The 26,084-nt window shown below is 38.9% G+C and overlaps 1 protein-coding gene across 1 annotated transcript; it reads right to left on the bottom strand.

Annotated features, from left to right (window-relative positions):
• Positions 1–15,153: 15,153 nt before the first annotated feature.
• Positions 15,154–16,104, bottom strand: LOC120524164 (olfactory receptor 1M1-like). The gene has a single exon (XM_039746044.1). The coding sequence runs from the start codon at positions 16,102–16,104 to the stop codon at positions 15,154–15,156; it is 951 nt and encodes a 316-aa protein (XP_039601978.1).
• Between the last annotated feature and the right edge of the window lie 9,980 nt (positions 16,105–26,084).

Here is a 26,084-nt window from a genome sequence, read left to right as displayed (position 1 = left end):
TCTTGCTCTGTCACACCCATCACCTTCATGTCCTCTCTCACCACATCCATAAACTTTCTCTTAGGCCTTCCTCTTCTCCTCTTGCCTGGCAGCTCTATCCTTAGCACCCTTCTCTCAGTATACCCCTCATCTCTCCTCTGCACATGTCCAAACCAACACAATTTCGCCTCTCTGACTTTGTCTCTGAACTGTCCAACCTGAGCTGACCCTCTGATGTCCTCATTTCTAATCCTGTCCATCCTCGTCACACCCTATGCAAATCTTAGCATCTTTAACTCTGCCATCTCCAGCCGTGTGTCCTGTGCCACCGTCTCCAGCCCATATGACAAGTGGAAGATTCCCAAGTGACCAAACATTTTAGAAAATTACATCCATTTTAAACTCAGGATTTTAATCCGAGTGTAACATGTTTTCCTATAGGCAGTTTATGAGGAGAAGTAATCTGCACAGCCAATACCTCATCGACTAAGCTATGTGGCCTACCAATCAGTGTAAGACCCATGGGTGGGATATCTTCAGGTTCATCAGGGTCTAATAACCTTCAAAGGCATCTGCTTTACCAATTTACTTCACGGATCTATATGAGACAATGGAATCAGCTGAAAACTAGAGCCAGCCAAGCCTGTCTGTCTAAACACTATATCACCTCTCTGCTCTACGGTTTAAAATTACAAATCAGATTTTGTGATTTAAATTCACATTGCAAACTTGCATTTAAGGGGATGTCCATACATTTTCATCACACAACACCTTTTCTACATATTCCCCAATTCAGGGGACAATTGACACAGGCGATAGATAGATAGATAGATAGATAGATAGATAGATAGATAGATAGATAGATAGATAGATAGATAGATAGATAGATAGATAGATAGAATCTCTACATCTGGAAGCAGGGACAAAAACCCATGTAATTCAACCAACAGGGTCAGTTGACCAGTTGATGTGGCAGTGAGCAGACACTTCCTGTAGCCTTACTCTTGAGTTCTGACACCAGAAGCCGACAACACCCTCAAATTTACTCACTTAATAACATTTCTTGGGGGTCTCCTGGCCGAAGAACCTGCACTGTCATGTTTGTTATAGTTCATTTTCACAGTAGATACAGTAGATAAAGGCACTGTATCACAAATAGAAAGATAGTGAAATGCACTGTATAATTTAGGTATAGATATATAAGGAAAGGCAACATATAATAGATAGATAGATAGATAGATAGATAGATAGATAGATAGATAGATAGATAGATAAGAATGGCACTATCTATCTATCTATCTATCTATCTATCTATCTATCTATCTATCTATCTATCTATCTATCTATCTATCTATCATGACTAACAACAAACATCGTCTCAAATACACTCCAAACTAGTCAAATACAAAACCGTAAGCCCTGCGGTCCCCACAAATGAAAAGAGAGAATTGAAAACTGAATGCTATATATATGATATATGATATATGAATGATATGGTACTGTATATTTCAGACCCAGAAAATTCTGTGCCTGCAGTCTTAGCAGTACTCACCGAATTTCAAAAGCTCTCTGGTCTCAGAATTAATCTAAATAAAAGTGTACTCTTTCCGGTGAACTCTCAAGCATATAATATTAGATTAGACACCCTACCTTTTATCATTGCAGAACAGTTTAAATACCTCGGGGTAAACATCACAAGTAAAGATAAAGCTCTTTATCAACAAAATTTCGTCGTCTGCATGGAAAAAATTAAACAAGACTTGCATAGATGGTCAACCCTTCATCTCACACTAGCTGGAAGAATTAACCCTGTTAAGATGAATATTCTTCCTATGCTCCTTTTTTATTTCAAAACATACCAATATACATTAATAAATCGTTCTTTAAGCAATTAGATTCAACAATAACCTCATTTATTTGGAATTCAAAACATCCACGCATCAAAAGAGCGACCCTACAAAGACAAAAGGCAGAAGGTGGCATGGCTCTACCGAACTTCCAGTTTTATTACTGGGCAGAAAATATACAGGCGATAAGAACCTGGACACAACTAGAAGAACATACACAGGCTTGGACCACAATAGAAGTAAAATCCTGCAGTACTTCTTTGTATTCCTTGCTTTGCGCTCCAATAAACACACGCTATCGGCAATATACTAATAACCCAATTGTGCTCCACTCACTTAGAATCTGGAACCAATGTAGAAAGCATTTTAAAACGGAGAAGCTTCTTTCTGTGGCACCTCTGCAAGAGAACCACCTCTTTCAACCTTCACAAACATGTGCAGTTTTTAATATCTGGAAAAAAATTGGAATTAACTTGCTTAGAGATCTTTATATAGACAACATCTTTGCATCCTATGAACAATTACATTCCAAATTTAACATTCCAGCTACACATTTCTTTCACTATCTTCAAATCAGGAACTTTGTTAAACAGAACCTTCCAGATTTTCCTCATCTTGCACCCTCATCCACGCTGGAAAAATATTGCTCAATTTTAAGGAATTAGACTCCATCTCTACAATATATAAAATCATTTTACAATCCCTTCCTTTCAAAGATCCAAGAGGACACTGGGAAAATGACCTCTCAATTAATATATCAGAAAAGGAGTGGAAAGTAGCAATGCGGAGAATTCACTCGAGCTCCATATGCGCAAAGCATACAATTATACAACTTAAAATTATATTTCAAGCACATCTGTCTCGACTAAAACTCTCCAAAATGTTTCCAGGGCATGATTCAACCTGCGAACGTTGCAACCAAGTCCCAGCCTCACTGGGTCACATGTTCTGGGCCTGCACAAAATTAACATTATTATGGACAAAAATATTAAATTACCTCTCAGACAGCCTTGGACTCACAATCCCTCCTAAATCATTAACAGCTGTGTTTGGGGTTCTTCCAGAGGGTCTTAAAGTGGAGAAGGACAAACAAATTGTGATTGCATTCACTACACTGTTGGCACGCAGACTTATTCTGATAAACTGGAAGAATCCAAACTCTCCTCTTTTAAGTCAGTGGGAAACTGATGTGTTATATTATTTGAAATTGGAAAAAATCAAATACTCAGTTAGAGGATCCGTACAGACTTTTTTCAAAACATGGCAGGATCTAATCAGTAATATTTTAAAATAAGTTTATAAAGCACAGAGAATTTATTAATTTAGATATTTTTACAAGCCTTAAATCTTACACCGTTTGGCTTGCTCTCTCTCTCAGGGTGGGGATCGATCTGTTCTTAACATAATTCTTTTTTTTGTAAAAACTTGATTGCTATGTATGGATTGTAATAAAATTAATAAAATAAAATAAAAAAAAACTATGAAAACTGAATGCTAAATAATTAGTGAATATACAACAAATTAAAGTTAAAAATGTTATTGTGTAATATAAAAATAAAACACAGATATACACAAGCTTATATGTACATACTGTATATATATATATATATTTATGTACAGTATATCTATGTGTCTGGTGATCATCATCCTAGCACTACTGATCTAAGCAATACCATTCTGAGACAAGAGTGGGCGCCGTTGCTAACTGTATTGTCTGTTTCTCCCATAGTTCCAAGAAGGTGCCCAAAGAAAATGCCTATCCTTTCCCACAGTGCCCAGAGCAGGGTCTGCCCATTTCATACCAGTTACCATAAAAATGGGCAGTCCCAGGAAGGGCGCGTCACATTTTGACCGTGCCCGTATGGATGGCCGTGCTCCCGCTGTCAGAACCTTATTTTGAAAGCTTACTAATCTGATTAATACCATCTTTCCTTTGTGCCAGGAGTACTACATTTTTTGTTGTTTTTATTGTGCCAGTGGTAGCCCTGCTGACTCCCTCACCTTCTTTCTGTGTTTCTTCAGTCTGTTCATCTGGAAGTAGAGATTTGGAATTCACAGACAGAAGAGGAGCTCAGCTGTCTGAAGTCTTGTGTTTTATTTACAATGACAGAACTCACCGTGCCTATTAATACTTTGTCCAGCGCTGGCTCCATCAAGCAGCACACCTGGCTGTTATTGGCTGTCACAATAAGGGGCAAACACAACTGTAACAGAAGGTTGGCACTCAGTCGGTAAATGTGACGTGTCTGATGACTTTCAGTCAATGAAATTGATATGATCAGGCTTCGAGATAAGCAACTACAGTCAGCAGGCCCGACATACCCCACGACCAGAAGTCTCCTAATATGACATCATCTTAAGAGGACAACATCATCTATTAAAATCAAAGGTTTAATCCTCTGGTTCTCAAACTACCCTGCAAATCGTGGTATGTCACTTTGATATCCTTCCATAAAATCACAAACCTGAGAAAAGCTGAGACATACTGATGGTGAAGCCCAACACCCGTAATGAACGAATCTGACACCAGGTCTGCTAACACAACTCTCGCTCTGCCCTGGAACGCCGTACTTCTGAACAATACCCCACCGGATACTATAGGGTCATCAGTTGTAAGCTGTTTCTCAGTCCATAAAGCATGATTAGGCAGGACAGGCCACTTTCTGAAACCTCTCAAGGGCAAAATCCAGTGACACAAATTTAAGAAGAGATTTGATCAAAGGGATTAAAAAATGGCTTTCCTATTTATTTATCTTTTAAGTCACATCTTTCTTATCTGTTTGTTATATAGTGAGATGTACAAAAACCATCTACTTTTTTACAAGGACTGTATTGCCCAAACTAAATCTAACTATTATACTCTCATTATTTCTTCCAATGAAGGAAACACCAAGTCATTGTTTTCACTACTTAACAATATCACACTATCCCTGGATTCTTTACCTTCTCATCTTTACTCAACTGAATTTTGCAATTCCCTTATGTCCTTTTTTAATGAAAAAATACAGAAGATTCATCAGTCTCTCTGTATGGATTCCTCCAGTACTGCATTTGAATTTCACCCACCAACTCACTCATTTTCGTCTTTTCAGCTTCCTACTTTCTCAGCAATCTCAGATCTTGTCTGTAAGTCTAAGCCATTCAACTGCCAACTGGACCCCAACCCTACAGTTCTGGTCAAAACCTGCCTCCCCTCTCTGGTCCTCCTTAACTCTGCTATAATCCACTCTTCTCTCACTACTGGTACTGTTCCTTCATCTTTCAAAACTGCTGCCATAACCCCAATACTGAAAAAACCTGGTGCTGATCCGACTAATTTCAGTAATTTTCGTCCTATTTCTAATCTACCCTTCATTTCCAAAATTCTTGAAAAAATAGTAGCTATTCAACTTCATTCTCATTTATCTCAAAATAATTTATATAAACAGTTCCAGTCTGGTTTTTCGCCCCTCCACAGTACAGAAACAGCACTTGTTAAAATTACTAACGACCTCCTTATGGCCGATGATTCTGGTTTAATTCCTATTCTCATCCTCCTTGATCTGAGTGCAGTCTTTGACACTGTTTGTCACACTACTCTTCTCAATAGATTATCTTCAATTGGCATTACCCACAATCCTACCTCTCAGGCCGCACTCAGTTCATTCAGCTTAAAACTTTCATATCCCAACCCACCACTGTTACTTCAGGTGGGCTCTGTCTTGGGGCCCCTCCTTTTCATTATTTACCTCCTTCCCCTCTGTAATATCTTTCATGAATATAACATTAGCATCCACTGTTATGCTGATGACACCCAGCTCTATCTCACTAGCAAACCTACTGCTTCCTTTCTACCCTCCTCACTTACTGATTGCATAGCAGAAATCAAATCCTGGTTTTCTTCAAATTTTCTTAAATCAAATAAATTTAAAATTAGTGACAAAATCTGAGGTTCTCCTCATTGGTACAAAATCAACATTATCCAAAACTGATCATTTTTCATGGTTATTGATAATTCATCTGTCTCCCCTTCCCCACGGGTGTCATTCTTGACAGTACTTTATCCTTTCAGTCCCACATCAATAACATCTCCTGGTCTGCCATATTTCCACTTGCGTAACATTAATCGTATTCACCCCACACCACTGCTATCCTCGTTCATAGCCTCGTCACTTCTCGTCTGGATTATTGCAATTCCCTTTTCTTTTGTCTTTCTTGCAAATCTCTTTATAAGCTTCAACTGGTCCAGAATTCAGCTCCCCTCATCATTACTAGAACCCCCTCTACTCACCATATCACTCCTGTCTTGCAGCAGCTTCATTGGCTTCCAGTTCAGTTCTGAAATCAATTCAAAATTCGTCAGTTAACTTTTAAGGCTCTCCACATCCTTGCCCCTCCATATCTGTCTGACCTCCTCCAAGTTGCCATTCCCTCCCGCATCCTCAGGTCCTCTTCCTCCATCCACTTGACTGTCTCCTTCGCCCATCTTACCACTATGGGGAGCACAGCATTCAGTTGCTCTGCTCAACAGCTCTGGAACTCACTACCATCTGAGATTAGAAATATTGAATTATTTTCAATTTTCAAATCTAAACTAAAAACTCATTACTTTAAGACTCTTTTTCTCTTTGATTATAATTGCTCTGTCTGATTTTAACTTTTGTATTTTACTTTTGTTTATAATCTGTGTTTTGCCTATTGTTTGGTGTCCTTGAGTGTTTAGAAAGGTGCCTACAAATAAATAAAATGTATTATTATTATTATTATTATTATTATTATTATTATTATTATTATACATGTATTGGACATACTATACTGTACAATATTTCATATAGTGCATTTTCAATGTGTTAATTTTAAATATCACCATTTATGACTGTGTATATGCTGTATAGTGCCTTTCTTATCTACAACTATTATATAATGTTTTACCTCCTATGTAATAATTTTACATATCACCATTTATGACAGTGTATATGCTCTATAGTGCCTTTCTTATCTTCCTCTATGATATAGTTTTTTACCTCCTACGTATCAATTTTACATATCATCATTTATGACAGTGTATTTGCTGTTAAGTGCCTTTCTTATCTACCCCTTTCTATTATATAATGTTTTATCTCCTATTTATTAATTTTATGATCACCATTTATGACAGTGTATATCCTCTATAGTGCCTTTCTTTTCTACCTCTTTCTATCATGTAGTGTCTTTCCAAACTCTAAATATCCATTATGATATACAGTCCCTCTCACCACACCTTTACCTGGTTTTACAAATTATTCCTCTGTTCTGTCTGCTGGTTCTTCTTCCTTTTCTCTGTAGATGTCCCACTCCAAACAAATGCCCACCTGGCTTTTTATCAGAACACTGGCACCCAATTGAGATTTCCGTGTCCCCGTTGACTTCTACAGGAGTTACACAAATTGCCACAGAGTGACCTTTTCCATAAATCAGATCATCCAGTAGTGTGAGAGCACATGCTATTGAGATCCCTCAGCTGTTAAACAGACCCCACTAAACAGCCTGCACTTCTAAGCCCCCCTGAACTCCTTAGGCTTCACTGAAATTTTTCACTGCCTGTTCCTCTTTATCCACTCCTGTCTGGCGGCCTGACTGACTCTCACCCATCATGCTGACCAACTAAATAACTAGTGATCCCCCTGGCCCTGTGCTCTCTTATAAGCAGGAGCCCAGTGATGACTCTGTTTTCACAGCCCCGAGACCCAGCATGGAACAATTTACACCTGCACCATTTAAAACTCAGCTCTCCTTTGAGATGGTGGTTGGAAAGCTGCCAGTACTTGGGAACTTTAATATCTTAGGAACTGGGCTGATGACACAGTTTAGGGGCAGACATGTCAGCGTCCACAGAGCAGGGACCGTTCTCTGTTCTCAAATTGCCCTCAATTAAATCTTATTCTCTGTGGTCCAAATATTATTACACACACCCATAGAACACATTTTAGTATAGTTTATGATAATTGTCATGTATGAAGAGTATATGGTATAGAGTGTCACAATAATAGTCGAAAGACAACAAAAAAGGTTTAGGGCAGCCTCCCATATATTGCGCCCTGGCTGCGAATAGGTAATTAGATTGTGAGGTGTTCACAGGTCTGAGTCCAAAACAGAACTGACCTTAACACTAGAATTACCAGAGCCTATGAAAAAACTTGTAGATCCGTCCCACCTTAAATCACTTCTCACCTCTCCGTCAGCGTCTTTTGTCCTTTAAATGTGTTGATAAGGAGCAAAAAACAAGCAGCCTGCTATCACATCCCCCACCCCGCACAGTTTTCTCAGCTCAAGTCTGTTTACCTGCATGTCAGTTGCTTAGAGTTGTATAGAGTGAGAAGTCATCACACCTTTTATAAATACTATATCGTTATTTGGAACACATGCATTTCATGTGTGTTCCTTGTCTACAACGATCTATGCCAGGGGTGCCCACAATTTTTCGGCTTGCGAGCTACTTTTAAAATGACCAAAATAAATGATCAAATGAATCAAAGAGGTAACAGTTGATAAATTTTATCAGTCAAAATGGTGTATTTATACAGAAATGTATTATGGGAATAGGAAATGTTTGGCAGGAAGTGACCTGGCAACAGGAAGCGGAAACAATGTCGTTTGATGAAAACCGGAAGTGATGTCTTTTTGAAGCATCGGAGCACACGGCCTTTTTTTCTCTGAATTGTGCCTACGTGATCACACGATAATACCCAAACTATTCCTAAGTGACATTTGCACTGATTGGTGATTTTTTGTATCTCACCCCCTCATACACTGTTATCGTAAGAACATTCCTTATCTACGATGGAGCATTCAATCAGAAGAAAATGTGAAGCTGGTTTTTAAATTAAAAATCATTGAAGTGGCAAAAGAAATTGGTAACTGCGCTGCTGCAACAAAATTAGATACGTCTGAGAAACTGGTGCAAGATTGGAGGAGGCAAGAAGATGTTAAAAAGAAATAAAAATTACGTGTCATATTTTTAAATGGGAGTGTAAGTCAGGGTCTGATTTTATGATCTATTTTTCAGGTTTCAAGACCCAACCTATACGCAAATATATACAGTATGTTAAGTCACATATTTAGTGTAATAAGATTCCACACCACCTTGGGTGTCCGCTAAGTAAATTAATAATAATAAAAGTAATGATGATGATATGATACCACTTTTCCACTGTTGCAATGTCATGATGAAATCTTACGCCATGTTCAACAATGACTGCACCTAGATTAGCAGGAAAGAAGTCCATGTGTGTACATAGAAATTTCGTTTTTAGGGAGATGTTGCACTTCCTGGCTTTGTATGCTTGAAGCTTCTGCTGGACGTAGTCTGGCACTCTGTAGTTGCCGACAAAGTCTTCAGATGCCTTCCATGTGATTTCCTTCAGCCACACTAGCTGATCTTCTAACCGCTTGTCATTGATGACGTGTCAGATTTGTGGACCGACAAAATTGCCTTCCTTAATCTTGGCATCAGTTATTCATGGACACGTCTGTCTCGAATATGGAAATCGTTCATCTTCCCTGTTCATCGCTTTCACAAAATTTTTCATCAGTCCAAGTTTAATTTGAAGAGCAGGCACAAATCTTTTGTATCTCACACCCTCATACACCTTTATCGTAAGATCATCCCTTATCTATGATGGAGCGTTCGATCAAAAGAAAATATGAAGCTGGTTTTAAATTAAAAGTCATTGAAGTGGCGAAGGGAATTGGCAACTGCACTGCTGCAACAAAATTCAATGAATCTGAGAAACTGGTGCGAGATTGGAGGAGGCGAGAAGATGTAAAAAAAAAAAAATGTACGTGTCGTATTTTTAAATGGGCGTATAAGTCGGGGTCTGATTTTATGATCAATTTTTCAAGTTTCAAGGGTTTTATACGAGAGTATAGATGCTATTTGATTTATTTATTTATTTGTTTGTTTGTTTTTAGGAAACAACAGAAATTTCTTAAGTATACAATATATTTAATTTTATTTTATTTTAGAAAGTGATATTTCAGACAGAACATATGAAGATATGCACAATAAAAATGAGTTATTTTATTTTCACAATGTTCTAATAATTTATCTGAGTAGATAAGAATTCCCAAATGCCACTTTATAGTTAAAAAACTGATCTCCTTATTGCGTTATCTTAACAGAACTAATGGTTGGTGGTATGAAGAAGATAGAATGTCATCCTTCTTGAGCGATTTTTATATGTCTTTAATTTGATTTTCTGTACAGATAAAGCGTACCGTAAATATTTTGTAGCTGGGAGGTAGTAAGATCATAGAACAAGGAATCAGGATTGGGTATACGACACTACATCCTGAGAATGAGATATAAATTCAGCGAAAATAGTAACCAAACTCCATAGTTAAACTGTTACTACAACATAAGAAGGTTTGTCCTGATAAGATTTTTCAGTACTTATCTTGACTTCTAGTTGGGGAGCACATTGAATTTAACAACTGCTGTAGCTGAATCTTGCTGTCTTTAGGGGTATCAAGTTAAATCAGTGAATCACAGGGGTCGGCTGATCACGAGATTCCCTCAAGACATTTCATCCCGATTCTAAAAGCCATACTAAGCCTCAAAAGTATTGCAAGGATATCTCCATTTAGCAGCCAATCAGCATGGACTCAGCCAGAAGAAAACTAAAAAGATCGCTGCATGGAATTAAACACGGAACATTAAACAGCCATTAGTGCTGGCTCCAAAGGTTGACAAGCCTCTCCTTCGTTTGCGCAATCCAAAACCCTTCTTTCCTTCTATCTTCACAGCTGCCATTATTCTTCAGTGTTTGCGTGCGTTGTATGCATTGTACTGTCAGGCGAGCACCCATTGGCTATCGGATGTAAGAGCGCACCTCTATGATTTACGACTTGCTGTGAGCAAATCAGAACAGTTTCATTTGGTTATAGTAAACTGCAAACAGTTGTATCCCATAGGAATGAAAAATCAAGAAAGAGATCTCCTTAATATCTTTTTGGTGTCTCCTAGACAGAAATGAGATCAGAACAAAATAATACGATTTGTTGCTCTTGTTTGTATTCTTGTGCTGAAATTAGCTTACTCTGGAAGCAAATGTAGACAGTGGTTAAGGCTTTGGACTTCAGACCTTGAGGTTGTGGGTTCAAATCCCACTACTGACACCACTGAGAGAGCATGAGCAAGTCATTTCATCTGCCTGTGCCCCAACTGGAAAACAAAAGAAATGGACCTGAACATATCTGAAATGTTGTGAGTCACCTTGGATAAAGGCATCAGTCCAATAATAATGAAAAACACAGAGCCTCGAAAGAGTCGGAAACAAGACTAAATCACACAAGAAACACCATGCTTTTCAAACCAAACTCTCCATTTTGACTCCTTTTACCTCCACTGCATCTTGTGTCTACTTTTTGTCTGAAGCCATGACTCCAGAGGAAGTTTATGAGAAACATCTGTGACAACGTTGATTCTTAAAAGAAACATCAATGAGAACCTCTGTGCAGTGAGGCACAATGGTTAAGACTTTTGACCTCAGACTCTGAGGCTGTGGACTCATATCCCACTGCTGACACCACAGTGTGACCCTGAGCCAGTAACATGACCTGCCTGTGCTCTGATTGGAAAACTAAAAGAAACGTCACCAATCGTATCATAAATGTTGTAAGTCACCTTGGATAAAAGTGTCAGCCAAATAAGTAAATGTAAATCTCATGAGCCACGTAATAAAATAACTCATTTTTAATGTGCATATCTTCATATGTTCTGTCTGAAATCCAGTGGTGAGCAGCAACATATTCCTATGGGATGGGCTTTTAAAAGTGCTGTGATACTGCAAAATAGGCACACATGGCTACTTCTATAACTCATTCTGATTCTTAAGATTATTTAAATGAAAACAACAATGTAAGATTGTAGGAAAAGACATGCAGTGTGAGGCTGGCATTAGTAAGACAAGTCTGATATTCCCAAACCCAGCTGTATCGTTGTCATTATACTCCATTTAAAATGATTCTGTGAAGAAAGGTAAGATATTATATAAATAAATGATAAGATATTATATAAATAAATGTGCTTATATTACAATATATTTCAGTATACTGAAATGTATTGTAAAATATGTAAGTTATTGCCATTTTTGCTAATGGCAATATTTTTTTTTTTAAATAAAAATATTTCCTAATTATTTTAAAATATTACAAAACATATACTGTAAGATATGTTTAAGAAAACTATTACATTTTAAATATACTGTAAATTCTATTCATAATATACTAGCCGCCCCCCCATGGCTCCGCCCACGTAGTAGTGAAACAGGACAGTGAAGTGGGTCCCACCCAGCTCCCTACTCCTGACATCACACTTCCCCCTCCCCTCTGCCCGCAGCCTCTCTCTCGGATTAGCGAGAATATATCACTCCTGCAAGCGAACTTTGATTCTTACAGTGATGAGAGAAGTCACAAACCAGAATGGTCAAGCAAATTATAAAAAAAATACTGATCTAAATCCATTAAGTAGTCATCTCATTCGCTAGCTAAGTAGATGTAAGGTTCACACCCCGAGGATAGTGCATGAGTGAGGTGGGCCTCACCCCCCTTTCCTCGGCATGCTGCATGTCTCTCGGATTCATGCAAATAAATCAGTACCGCAAGCAAACTATGATACATAGAGCAATGAGAGAAGTCGTAAAATCAACTCAAATGTTCAAGCAAATTATAGAAAAAAAAACAGATCTAAATCCGTTAAGTAGTTCTCTTGTGAAAAGCGGATGGACATCCAGAGAGACAGGTGTTGGATTTTATATACATAGAGTCACTGTACAATATACTTTAGAATTTGTATTTCAAGATACCTGTCATTTTGGTTTATTGCAGAATATTATACAAATATATTAATCTGGCTTTGTAAATATCATCCATCAGATATCTTGTATGTGTTTCTGATGTGTTTCTCACCGAATCAACACATCACAAATAACAAACCTTTTATTAACCGAGTACAAGGAAGGCTGTAAACGGAAGCATACGTATGTAAGTGGAGCGTCCGACTTGAGCAAATTTTAGTGCTTTACAGGAAGTTAAAAATAATTGAGAATCATTAGAAAGATGGGATTTAGGTTTACCGAGATAAAAAGGTAAGCCATGAATGATCTGCCATGGATTTGGACACACACTATATAGCATGTCTTAAACACAATATATTTGGAAATGTGTTTCTTACAATATATTAAAGTAGGGAGAAGTCAAGCTAAATTACCTTTTATTGGCTAACTAAAAAGATTACAATATGCAAGCTTTCGAGGCAACTCATCCCCTTCTTCGGGGCAAGATGTAATGCAGAAACTGGAGTTCCCTGTGTTTACATACATACTAGGACAAATAACAACATTGGAAAACCTTTAAGTGAAACATCTTAAATCTAAAAAATTAATAGACCTCTTCAGGCTAAGATTCATTTAGCAAGAAAGGAGAACAATGGATGGTCAAGATCTTTGGATTAAATAACTGTCCAACAAAGTCTTTTGAAGTATCTGATGAGTTTCTCAATACAATATGAGTCTGTAGTCAGGTTGTCTGGGTCAGTCCAAGAGATGCAAACAATTCTCATATCTGACCATAAGACCCATGTCTCTATTCAAACCATGTTGTAATGTGTTCAGTTTTAGCATGAGTTTAATTTCCCATTCTTTTCTCTCTTGCTGTGTTCTGAAGTTACCCATAAGCCCTTTGACTTTAAAGTCCCTCTCATGGTGTCCATGGCTGTTGAAGTGAGCTGCTACAGGAACATCTGTGTTGCCATGCTTGATGTGGAACCTATGGAAATTCGTTCTCTGGCAGAATGTTTGTCCAGTTTCACACACATAGAGTGCAGTGTCAGGACATTTCATACAAAGAATGAGGTAGACCAAATTAGATGATCTGAACGAATATGATCCCTTTATGTAATGTTCTAGTCGGCAGTGTGGTATAACTACACAGTCTGTATCATAAATGTGACCACATGTTTTACATCTTTTCTGTAGGCAGGGAGTTGTGCCATTTTCTGTTGGTTCACTTAGGAAGCTTCGGACAATTAGTTGCTGCAGGTTTGGCGATTATCTGTATGTCAGGACTGGAGGTTCTGGAAATACATTTTTCAGCGTTATATTAAAGGAAATTTATGTCTTCTTTTATTTCAAATATAGTCTTAAAGTATATAGTCTTAAAGTATATATACAGTGCTTTAGTGTGATTTCTCAGTTTTTTTAATTCTTAATAAATTTGCGTTTGGAGGAAAAACCTCAAGTAAACTTTTTTCACGTTGTCATTATGGGGTGTTGTTTGTAGAATTCTGAGGAAAAAAATGAATTTAATCAATTTTGGAATAAGGCTGCAACATAGCAAAATGTGGAAATAGTGATGTGCTGTGAATACTTTCCGGATGCACTGTATTTTTAACTGCATTTATGTTACATTTTACTGAAAGATGTTTCCATATATTTTGGGGTATATTGCAATATATTACATTTTCATAAAGGTGATGCTCAGTCAGTCTTAAACTATTCAGAAACTTTTTTATGAGTGTGAATTTTTTGAGGAGCACATATCCGTCCAACCATTCCCAATACAGTATATTGCCAATTTGTCCTAAAGTAGCATCACTTTGTGGCTACACGCTGCTCTTGAGAGAGGTGGGGCTAAGGTGTTAAGTGACAGGGACCCAGCAGACAGGGACATGGAGCCTTTGCTTTCTAAAGGCCTCAAGAACATCCAACAAGACATGTGGAAAAACCTCCATAATAAAGATAAATGGCAGCCCCGTCAGGAGTTGTGGGTTGTTAGCGAACAGCAACATTACACTAAAGAGATGGATCAGAGGGAGACTAGCAGTGTCTTGTACTCGGTGCAGGTTTGTTGTTGCCCTGTTGCCCTTGGTACCCTGAAATGGGGGGACCGTGTAGAAAAAGTGTTGTCATTTCTAAACAGTGTGACTAAAATTTACACAAATTCCCTTAAATAAAAGTCTACAGTGTGCTCTTAAATCACAAGTCTGAATTGTTTGATTTGTGAATTTAAACTGTGGAGCAGAGGACTAAATCAAGAAAAAAATGGGCCTTTGTCCCAAACATTATGGAGGATACTGTATGTGACGAGAGCGGTTGGATGACATTGTATTTCGTAATAATTAAATGACTTTCACCTGATTGCACATTTATTTCTCAATTTAATGACTCAATTATATATGTCATTCCAATTTTCATTTGATCATTTATTTTAACATTGCCATTTTATTATTTTTTATTTTGATATCTCTTAGAAAACAAAATATTAATGTATAAAATGTCCAGAAGGTGTACTCTCCAGGAGATATATTCCGCTAATGTTTATCCATATCAGGTGAAGTTCTCGTTCCTGTAAAAAGCCTGTAAATGCTATTCTTTATCTCCTTGTTCCTGAAGCTGTAGATTAAGGGATTCATCATAGGTGGGACGATATTTCCCACAATGACCATGGTATTGTAGGCCTCGTCAGACAGTTGTACTCCTGCCCCGGGGAATATGTACGAGGTCAGTAAAGGAATGTAAAAAAGCTCCACAACCAGCAGGTGAGTGAGACAAGTGCTGAAAACTTTCCTTTTGCCATCGGTAGAAGAAATTCGGAGGGCCACCTGAGCAATCCTGCCATAGGAGAACAGGATGAGAATCAATGGAACTCCACCAAGGATGGCGGCCACTGTGGATATAAGAATTAAATACTTGGGATCTTCATTGCAAGCCACTCGGACCATCGTGGAGTAGTCACAAAAGCAATATGGCAAGACATTAGTGTGACAAAAACGAAGCTCTTTAGCAAACATGACAAACGGGGTAATGAACATGATACCAACAGCATTGAACAGTAAGACCACAACCCAAATGACTTTGTTTGAAACTAGAGAAGGGTATCTAAGTGGATGCACCACTGCAATGTAGCGGTCCACTGCCATCAAGGCCAACAGAAGGGTTTCTAAAACCTCCAAATGCAAGATGATGTACATCTGCAGCAAACAAAAATTATAAGGTACAGTAGAAAAGTTTGTTAAGAGCAGCGTCATCATTTTAGGGATAAGATTGGTACTGGTAACCAGGTCTATCACTGCCAGGGTCCCAATGGAAATGAACATTGGTGTTTGTAGTTTTTGGTTCATTATAATCACCAGAACCACCAGGAGGTTTCCAGATAGGGTTACCATATAAATTAAACCAAGGATCGCAATTGTGAAGGTTTGCTGGCTGGAATTCAGGGTGCAGTCCAGAACAAATTCAGATAAAGAAAGAGAGGAATTCATAGTTTCAGATGAACTGCAGCACCTGGAAGGATACAATGGAAAAAGGTAAATACATTTGCATCTAATTCTTGACCCAAATCGTCATCGTTTATCAATTCTTTTTACAAAATAAGCTCAGTTCAAGCATTTCCACTCATGCTTAGGACCTCAATATTTCCACTATTCTGATAATAAGGACCAGTCAGGTTCTTTGCTTTAATATTCTACGTAGTTAAATAGTATTAAACAAAGAGGGACTCAAAAATTCCCAGAATCAGTCAATTGAACAGCAGAAGGGGGTGTAGATATCAAATGTGTCATGTGAGTACCGTGGATGACAGACGGTCAACCCCGCTGGACAATGGCATGACCTCTTGACAACATGGACGGTGCCAGAGGATGGACCAGCAAAAGCCAAAAACCAGGAACAGTTCCATTCCCCCATACATTAGGTGGCAGTGGTATGCTGGATGGTTCATGGGAATTGGAGTCAGAAATTGTAACCCTGTTGGGGCCCCTGGGTGCTGCAAGAGGGCTCTGTCATGGAGGACCTCCCTGGTTCTCAAACAAGCTCACAAGTGCTCCCTACAAGTCATGATTGGTCAATCAATCAATCAATCAATCAATCAATCAACATTTATTTATATAGCACATATTCATACAAAAAATGTAGCTCAAAGTGCTTTACAAAATGAATAGAGAAATAGAAGACACAATAAAAGATAAACATAAGTCAACATTAATTAACATAGAATAAGAGTAAGGTCCGATGGCCAGGGTGGACAGAAAAAACAAAAAAAAACTCCAAAGGCTGGAGAAAAAAATAAAATCTGTAGGGGTTCCAGACCAAGAGACCGCCCAGTCCCCTCTGGGCAATCTACCTAACATAAATCAAACAGTCCTCTTTGTATTTAGCGTTTTCATCGAAGGACCTGATGATGATGGTCACGTAGACTTCTGGCTTTCAGTCCATCAATGTTGGTGCATCATGATGCTTTGAGTAGGTGGTGGCAGGTCACTGGGAGCTGTTCTGTGTCAAGTATAAAAACAGGTGACACTCGATTCGAGGAGAGGAAAGAGTCAATGTTTCATGTGATTACTAGTTGTGATGTATTGTACGAAGTGCTTGGTGGATTAAAAAATCCATTTTTGAACCTGTGACTATGTTCAGCATTATTGTGTCTGAGGTGTGGGGCTTGGAGTCACCTCCTACTGGTTACAATTGGCATATCAGCAGGATATCTGGCCATTCTCTTTGCAGGGACCTGCAGTTTCTTTTCATTGTGACTAGACCTCAACCTTTTAAAAAAATACCACACACTCAGAAACAATTTACATACTACAAAGTGGGCCATAAATCAGCCAAAAAAGACCTTAAGATGGGGAACTTGCTGACATCCAGCGGACTGGCGATCACCAGAGGAGAGCATGGACTTTTATGGTGATAGCTGGATGTTGTTTCATGAGGGAGACTGGGACCCACACAAACAGTAGGAGTTCTTCCTCAAGAAGACATGGGGTTTTCTCTTCGACAAGGCTCCCCTTGAAACAGGAGGCGAAAAGGTAAATTCCATCTAGGGGTCAAAGTGATAAAGAAAAACCTACAGGCTCTAACCAGGAGAATGGTAAAGCTGCAGTGAGCGGTCTATTGTTTGTTTCAGCTCCACGAAATAATGGCCGAGAGGTCCGACAAAATAGGAGCCATGACAGCGACGCTTCTATCACCAAAGACGCTGGATGCTGGAGACACCAAACAAGACACCCCAACAAGAAATCCAGGGTAAGTGTCTCTCTTTCTCCTTCGGGGAATAGTAAAGGGTACTGGAGTAAGTGTCTGGACTCTGTTGTTAAATTAAACAAAATGGATTAGACTCGTTTTCCATGCTGGCCACAGAATACATGACTGAATATACGCTGGAGCAGTGCATACCACGTGACTCATTAACGAAAGAAAAAACCTGTGCCTGCAGGACCCTTAAATGGTCTACTAAACCCATTCTCTAAGTTCTCTCCTGAATATGATCTTGCATAGCTGGAGACTTTCTTGGGTATATGGACTCCAGACAAGAGATTTATCGCATCATTGTCTGTGTGGAAGTATTTCAAACGAGGTTTGATTGTCATTGTGCATTGTTTCTGTTACACAAAACTGTTCAATAAACTAACTGAAATGATTTAAAATGCATAGGCAAGAGATTATTAAAACTGTTTTACATTAGAAATACATCACTGAGTTATTTCTGCTTTATAAAAAATATTAATATGTTTGAAGGAAATACGATAAGTTGTGATTAATATGTAATTAAATTTGATGAAAATTTTTAATCAGCAGCAACAGCAGCCCTACATATATATACATATATACAGGTATATATATATATATATATATATATATATATATATATATATATATATATATATATATATATATATATATATATATATATATATACTGTATATAGGGTGGTCCAGATCTAATTATGCAATTTTCATTACGCTATAATGTATTACGTTTATTACATAGAAAATCACCCGAAAAATCCCGGACCATCGAGAAGTGTGCGAACTGATGACATGAAGAATCGTCTTTGAGCTGAACATGAATCAAAGTCATCCAGACTTTAAAAAAATCCATTGCCTATCTATCTGTCTGTATGTATGCCAACTTTTCACGAGAGAACTACTTAACGGATTTAAATTGGGTCTTTTTCTTGACCATTCCGATTTATTTTGCAACTTCTTTCATCGCACTATCATAGTTTGTTTGTGGTACCGATTTATTCACGTTAATCTGAGAGACACACGGTGGGCCGAGGGGAGGGGGCATAGTGACATTAGGTGTAGGGAGTCAGGCTACCTCTGCATTTTGGAGCGTACCTTGGCTTTTCTTAACTAGCGACACCTTTTTCGGTTTTGGCAAGAGTTCAACTGGCAGATGAGAAGGAAGAAAAACGGATGATGAGAAAAGTGTAAGAGCCAGATTAAAGAAGATCCTCTGGTTTAAATGCGTTATATATGATCTTGTAGAGAGATATCATTTGAATGATAAGGATTGGGAAGTGAATGTAGTCTGGAAAGAACTGAAGTCAAACTAATGAGGCGCAAAAAACTGAATCTTCATCCCAGGTCTTCATTCCAGGTTGGTGGGGCGTGCAATATTTTTTTTTTTGCTAAAAATAGTGCTGCTTTGGTGTCACAAGCAGAAAGCACATAAAAAAATGAACCACAAAGTCACAATGTTTTAGCAAGATTGCATTTTGAAAAATCATAAATGGAGCCTCTGGCTATTCTATAAACTTGAAAGCAAAAAAGCAGAACTATGTTAGAAATCTTAAGAGTCAAAGTGCCTATTTTAACTATAGGTGAAGTTTAAGAAGTGATCCACCATGGCCACAATGTTTTATTAAAATGAATTTCAAATATGGGGTAATTTTTCATAACACATTTTTTAAGGCCATAGCTGCAGTATTGTAAATGGGTTGATAAATCAAAAATATAATAATTAAATTCACCCTTCTTCCCTAAGCAACTCATTCTTGACTATCACCAATCTTTAAACATCTGAAGGACTTCAATTACAGCTTTGTTTACTGCTGTAAATTTAACCTGAGAAAGGTCACTTCAGCTTGCATACTTTCCATACATTGTCACACACCTGCGCCTGTGCGTACCTCGCATGGTAAACTTGGAGACAAATAGGAGGGAGACGCAGCTACTAATCTCTCTTCCTCTTCCAGGCCTAGAGTGGAGGAGAACCCTTCAAAAACTAATAACAATGCCTTGGGTCTGCGCTGGAAGCCACGACTCTTCTGGTCACCCGAGTAAAAAGAAATGACATGACCAGAAGTCACCATTGACTCTATAAACCAGGACTGTCAGAGCCAGACTACCTATAGGATCACACTATCCTCGATTGCTAATGATCTCTGAACGAATCTGTTCATTTTTTTTGCATTTAATTTTTATTTTGATAACGAGCATCATTGCTATTAAACAGGGGTCTCCCTTAAGACCCCAATCCTTTATCCTGTACTGTCTCTTTTGTCCTCACAACAGTTTCTTCCTCTTTTACATGTCAGATAGCTGCTCCCGTTGACAAAACAACTCCTTGATAGTAAACTGAAGCTTTTGAAATGACCTGTCACACACTCACACATTGGGACCGTCCACATAGTGCTATTAAGGTAAGCTCAACAATACCAGCAGTGGGGGAAGCACTGTTCTCTCACCCGGTGACCAGAGGAGGATGACCACCACTGATATCACTTCTGACTTTGACTCTGGAGTTCCAGCCTCATCCGCCCCACAGACTATTTAAAGAACATTTCTAGACTAAATCCAATCTCAGAATGCATCCTTCCAGGTGTACAGTACTTTATTTTGTCACAATTACAACTAGTTAAACAAATAATGATGAATAAAAAATTAAACATCATTAACAATACTTGCCTACTATTCCATAATTTCAAAGTTTTAAACAGGTCAATGGTTTATATTGTAACTTTACATTATGAAAAATGTATATCTTGGGCTATAATATAAAAATGTAGCAGTATAGTTGTGACTCAAAACAAATGCAATGTTTAATGGTACTTTCTTTTACAGTTTTTATGGCTTGTCCAGAGAGAGGCCGCATCTCAATATACAGCAGGGATGCAGGTGGTGGTGTGGGTTTAGGAACATGCGCTGATATAGCGATTTGCTGCACCCACCACATGACAAACCAACTCAGGACCCCAGGTTAGGACCGGATGGCAGCCATACAACGGGTGACACCTCAGCACCAGCACTAGTTCAGATGGAATTAAACCAGTGTGAGGTTTTTTATGGTGGCTGGAGTGCCAATTCTGACACCAACCCCCAGGTTTCTCCCTGCTGATTGGAGGGCCTACATACAGGGCTGGATGCAGGGTCCTTAAAAAAATGATATCCCAAGAACGGCTTAAAAGTAGAAAACTAGAAGAAGAACTAGATAGATAGATAGATAGATAGATAGATAGATAGATAGATAGATAGATAGAGTGAAAGGCACTATATAATAATAGATAGATAGATAGATAGATAGATAGATAGATAGATAGATAGATAGATAGATAGATAGATAGATAGATAGATAGATAGATAGATATGAAAGGCAATACATAATAGATTTTTAGTGAAGCAGTATTCAGTTGTATGAAATTAAATCAAATGTGAAAAACTGACTGTGCACAAATGTGGGTCCCCTTGTCATTGTGCTGATTTGAATGCCTGTCACTGCTCAATGCTGATTAATTACAACACCAAATTGGCTGGATGAGCTTGTTAAGCCTTGAACTTCATAGACCGGTGTGTCCAATCACGAGTGGTCAAAGGTATTTAAGGTGGTCAACTACAAGTTGTGCTTCCTTCCCTTTGACTCTCCTCTGAAGAGTGACAGACAGCATGGGATCCTCAAAGCAACTCTCAAAAGATCTGAAAACAAAGATTGTTGAGTCTCCTGGTTTAGGGGAAGGCTACAAAAAGCGACCTCAGAGGTTTAAACTAACAATAAACTACTAATCTCTCTTCCTCTTCCAGTCCTAGAGTGGAGGAGAACCCTTCAAAAACTAATAACAATGCCTTGGGTCTGCGCTGGAAGCCCCGCCTCTTCTGGTCACCCGAGTAAAAAGAAATGACATGACCAAAAGTCGCCATTGACTCCATAAACCAGGACTGTCAGAGCCAGACTACCTATAGGATCACACTATCCTCGATTGCTAATGATCTCTGTACAAATACGTTCAATTTTTTTGCATTTTATTTTTGTTTTGATAATGAGCATCATTGCTGTTAAACAGGGATCTCCTTAATGTTTAATGGTACTTTCTTTTACAGTTTTTATGGCTTGACTAGACTACCTGTCTAGAGAGAAGCCACATCTCAATATACAGCAGGGTTGCAGGTGGTGGTGTGGTGTTAGGAACATGCGCTGATATAGCGATTTGCTGCAACCATCACCCAGGTTTTTCCTTGCAGGTTGGAGGGCCTACATGCAGGGATGGATGCAGAGTCCTTAAAAAATTATATCCCAAGAACGGCTTAAAAATAGCAAGTTTTCCCCCAAAAATAGCACAACTAGAATACTGTAGATAGATAGATAGATAGATAGATAGATAGATAGATAGATAGATAGATAGATAGATAGATAGATAGATAGATAGATAGATAGATAGATAGATAGATATGAAAGGCACTACATAATAGATTTTTAGTGAAGCAGTATTTAGTTGTATGAAATTAAATCAAATGTGAAAAGCTGGCTGTGCACAAATGTGGGTTCCCTTGTCATTTTGCTGATTTGAATGCCTGTCACTGCTCAATCTTGATTACTGGCAACACCAAATTGGTTGGATGAGCTTGTTAGCCTTGAACTTCACAGACAGGAGTGTCCAATCATGAGTGGTCAAAGGTATTTAAGGTGGTCAACTGCAAGTTGTGCTTCCTTCCCTTTGACTCTCCACTGAAGAGTGACAGACAGCATGGGATCCTCAAAGCAACTCTCAAAAGATCTGAAAACACAGATTGTTGAGTCTCCTGGTTTAGGGGAAGGCTACAAAAAGCCATCTCAGAGGTTCAAACTGTCAGTTTCAACTGTAAGGAATGGAATCAGGAAATGGAAGGCCACGGGCACAGTTGCTGTTAAACCAACACAGCAGGTCTGGCAGTCCAAGAAAAATACAGGAGTGGCATATGAAGAGGCAGGATTGTGAGAATGGGTACAGATAACCCACAGATCACCTCCAAAGACCTGCAAGAACATCTTGCTGCAGATGGTGTATCTGTACATCGTTCTACAATTCAGCAGAATTTGCACAAAGAACATCTGTATGGCAGGGTGATGAGAAAGAAGCCCTTTCTGCACTCACGCCACAAACAGAGTCACTTGTTGTATTCAAATGCTCATTTAGACAAGCCAGATTCATTCTGGAACAATGTGCTTTGGACTGATGAGACAAAAATGAATTTATTTGGTCAGAACAAAAAGCGCTTTGCATGGTGGAAGAAAAACACCGCATTCCAAGAAAAACATCTGCTACCTACTGTCAGATTTGGTGGAGGACCCATCATGCTGTGGGGCTGTGTGGCCAGTTCAGGGACTGGGGTCCTTGTTAAAGTCGAGGGTCGGATGAATTCAACCCAATATCAACTAATTCTTCAGGATAATGTTCAAGCATCAGTCACAAAGTTGAAGTTACTTATATGGATATTCCAACAAGACAATGACCCAAAACACAGTTTAAAATCTACAAAGGTATTCATGCAGAGGGAGAAGTACAATGTTCTGGAATGGCCGTCACAGTCCCCTGACTTGAATATCATCGACAATCTATGGGATGATTTGAAGCAGGCTGTTCATGCTCAGCAGCCATCAAATTGAACTGAACTGGATAGATTTTGTATGAAGAATGGTCAGAAATACCTCCATCCAGAATCCAGACACTCATCAAAGGCTATAGGAGGACAGCGTCTGGAGACTCCACTAAGTTTTGATGTCATATCTCTGTTGGGGTGCCCACATTTATGCCCCTGTCTAATTTTGTTATGATGCATATCGCATATTTTCTGCTAATCCAATAAACTTAATGTCACTGCTGAAATCCTACTGTGTCCATAAGGCATGTCAGATATTAAAAGGAAGTTGCTACTTTGAAAGCTCAGCCAATCATAAAGAAAAATCCAAAGAATTAAGAGGGGTTCCCAAACTTTTTCATATGACTGTAGATAGATAGATAGATATCCATCCATCCATTATCCAACCCTCTATATCCTAACTACAGGGTCACGGGGGTCTGCTGGAGCCAATCCCAGCCAACACAGGGCACAAGGCAGGAAACAAACCCTGGGCAGGGTGCAAGCCCACCACATAGATAGATAGATAGATAGATAGATAGATAGATAGATAGATAGATAGATAGATAGATAGATAGATAGGACATTGATCAAGAATAGCCCAAATGGGCGGGAAAACAGCAGACCTGGCGACACAGCCCTTACAGACACTACCAGTTTGTCACTGTGTCTCAGTTATGCATTACAATACTGCCATCTGGTGGATAGCCGTAAATATTTATTTTTGTTAGTGGTGTAAGTAGAGAGTCCATAGTTTTTTGTCACTAAAAAGGTATAAAGCTGCTGATATTTTGAAACAACTAGATTTGTTGCAAGATGAATACTTTGATGCTAATGACGCTGATTGAGGTTGTGACAATCAAATGGATGATGTGGAACCTGTGGGCTGTGGCGCTGATGTGGATCACTGCTCCAAAGGTGTTTCTTCATCTCATGGTGTCTGACTCATCATGCATGTCGTGGACATTCTACTGCCCACTGAACGCAAACAGTTGCCAGCTACCAGATGTGTTGTTTGCAACAAATGTGGAAAGTTTAAAAGAGATGAGCCATTTCAGTTTAAGCAAAAGAAAATTAAGAGGATACCTGACTGAAGTGTTTAAAATTATGAAGGGAATTAGTGCAGTGGATCATGACTGATGGTGACTTTAAAATGAGTTCATCAAGAACACGGGGACACAGTTGGAGACTTGTTAAAGGTAAATTTCGCACAAACATTAGGAAGTTTTTCTTTACACAAAAAACAACAGACACTTGGAATAAGCGACCAAGTAGTGTGGTAGACAGTAAGACTTTAGGGACTTTCAACACTCGACTAGATGTTATTTTAGACGAATGAAGTGGACAGGACTGGCAAGCTTTGTTGGGCTGAGTGGCCTGTTCTCCTTCTAAGGAATTATTGAGACAGATTATTTCAGCCAGATGAAGGAAAAAAACAATCACTTAAACATTTGCTTCAGTAAATTTATTTTGTGGTTGCTTCTACCTGTGGGCAGCTGAAAGTGTGAAGCAAATACATGCACGGGCTAATAGAGTGCAACAGACACATGCTGAATGCAAAATCCTTAACAGTAACCAGATTACACGGCCACATACTCAGTTTATTCGCAGAGAAATCTACCGAGTCCAATAACCCAATTTCTCAAATCGTAAAACAGGTTTATATGGCATTTTAGAAATCAGGTTTCTATGAATAACTAGGTTATTGAAGAACATGTAAACCCACTAAATTTCATCCATCCATCCATTTTCTAACCCGCTGAATCCGAATACAGGGTCACAGGGGTCTGCTGGAGCCAATCCCAGCCAACACAGGGCACAAGGCAGGAACCAATCCTGGGCAGGGTGCCAACCCACTGCAGGACACACACAAACACACCCACACACCAAGCACGCACTAGGGCCAATTTAGAATCGCCAATCCACCTAAGATGCATGTCTTTGGATTGTGGGAGGAAACCGGAGTGCCCGGAGGAAACCCATGCAGACACAGGGAGAACATTCAAACTCCATGCAGGGAGGACCCGGGAAGTGAACCCGGGTCTCCTAACTGCGAGGCAGCAGTGCTACCACTGCGCCACCGTGCCTCCCCCCACTAAATTTTTTTGTTCAAAAACTTTGATGGTGTGTGCAGATGTATTGCCCTGGAGTAAACTGCATTTTGTGGGTGCGCCACTGCTTGTTTGTTTGATGCTTCCCTGTAGACGTCTGAGCAGTTCAATGTAATGCTGCTGATTAACAGTCTGTCCATGGGGAACAAGTCAGTCAATGTCGAAAAACGTGATCATAATTGTCTCCTGAAAATCTGTCATTGTGACTGGAAGAAACAAAATCTCCCAAGTCACATTCACGATTATAAACAAAATGACAGAAATACGTAGTTGATCAATTCAGTACGATGCTACGCAGAACACTGATTAAACACACTGTTGGTATACGACGCCTAGTGGCATATTCGATAACTACACCCTACTACCACGTATTGACTGATTCTGGGAATTTTCTGATCCCCCTTTTCTATATGCGTTAGTAGACTACATTAAAAACAGAGCAGTTTCCAATATCATGTATTTAAAATTGTAGCCTAAATAGGCCTGTGGTGGCTCAGTAGATGGCAGATTCCAATTCAA

This window comes from Polypterus senegalus, chromosome 2 (assembly GCF_016835505.1).
Source record: "Polypterus senegalus isolate Bchr_013 chromosome 2, ASM1683550v1, whole genome shotgun sequence".
NCBI classification, from domain to species: Eukaryota; Metazoa; Chordata; class Cladistia; order Polypteriformes; family Polypteridae; genus Polypterus; species Polypterus senegalus.
Note: the sequence above shows the minus strand (reverse complement) of the source record. Positions and strands in the feature narration are given on the sequence as shown.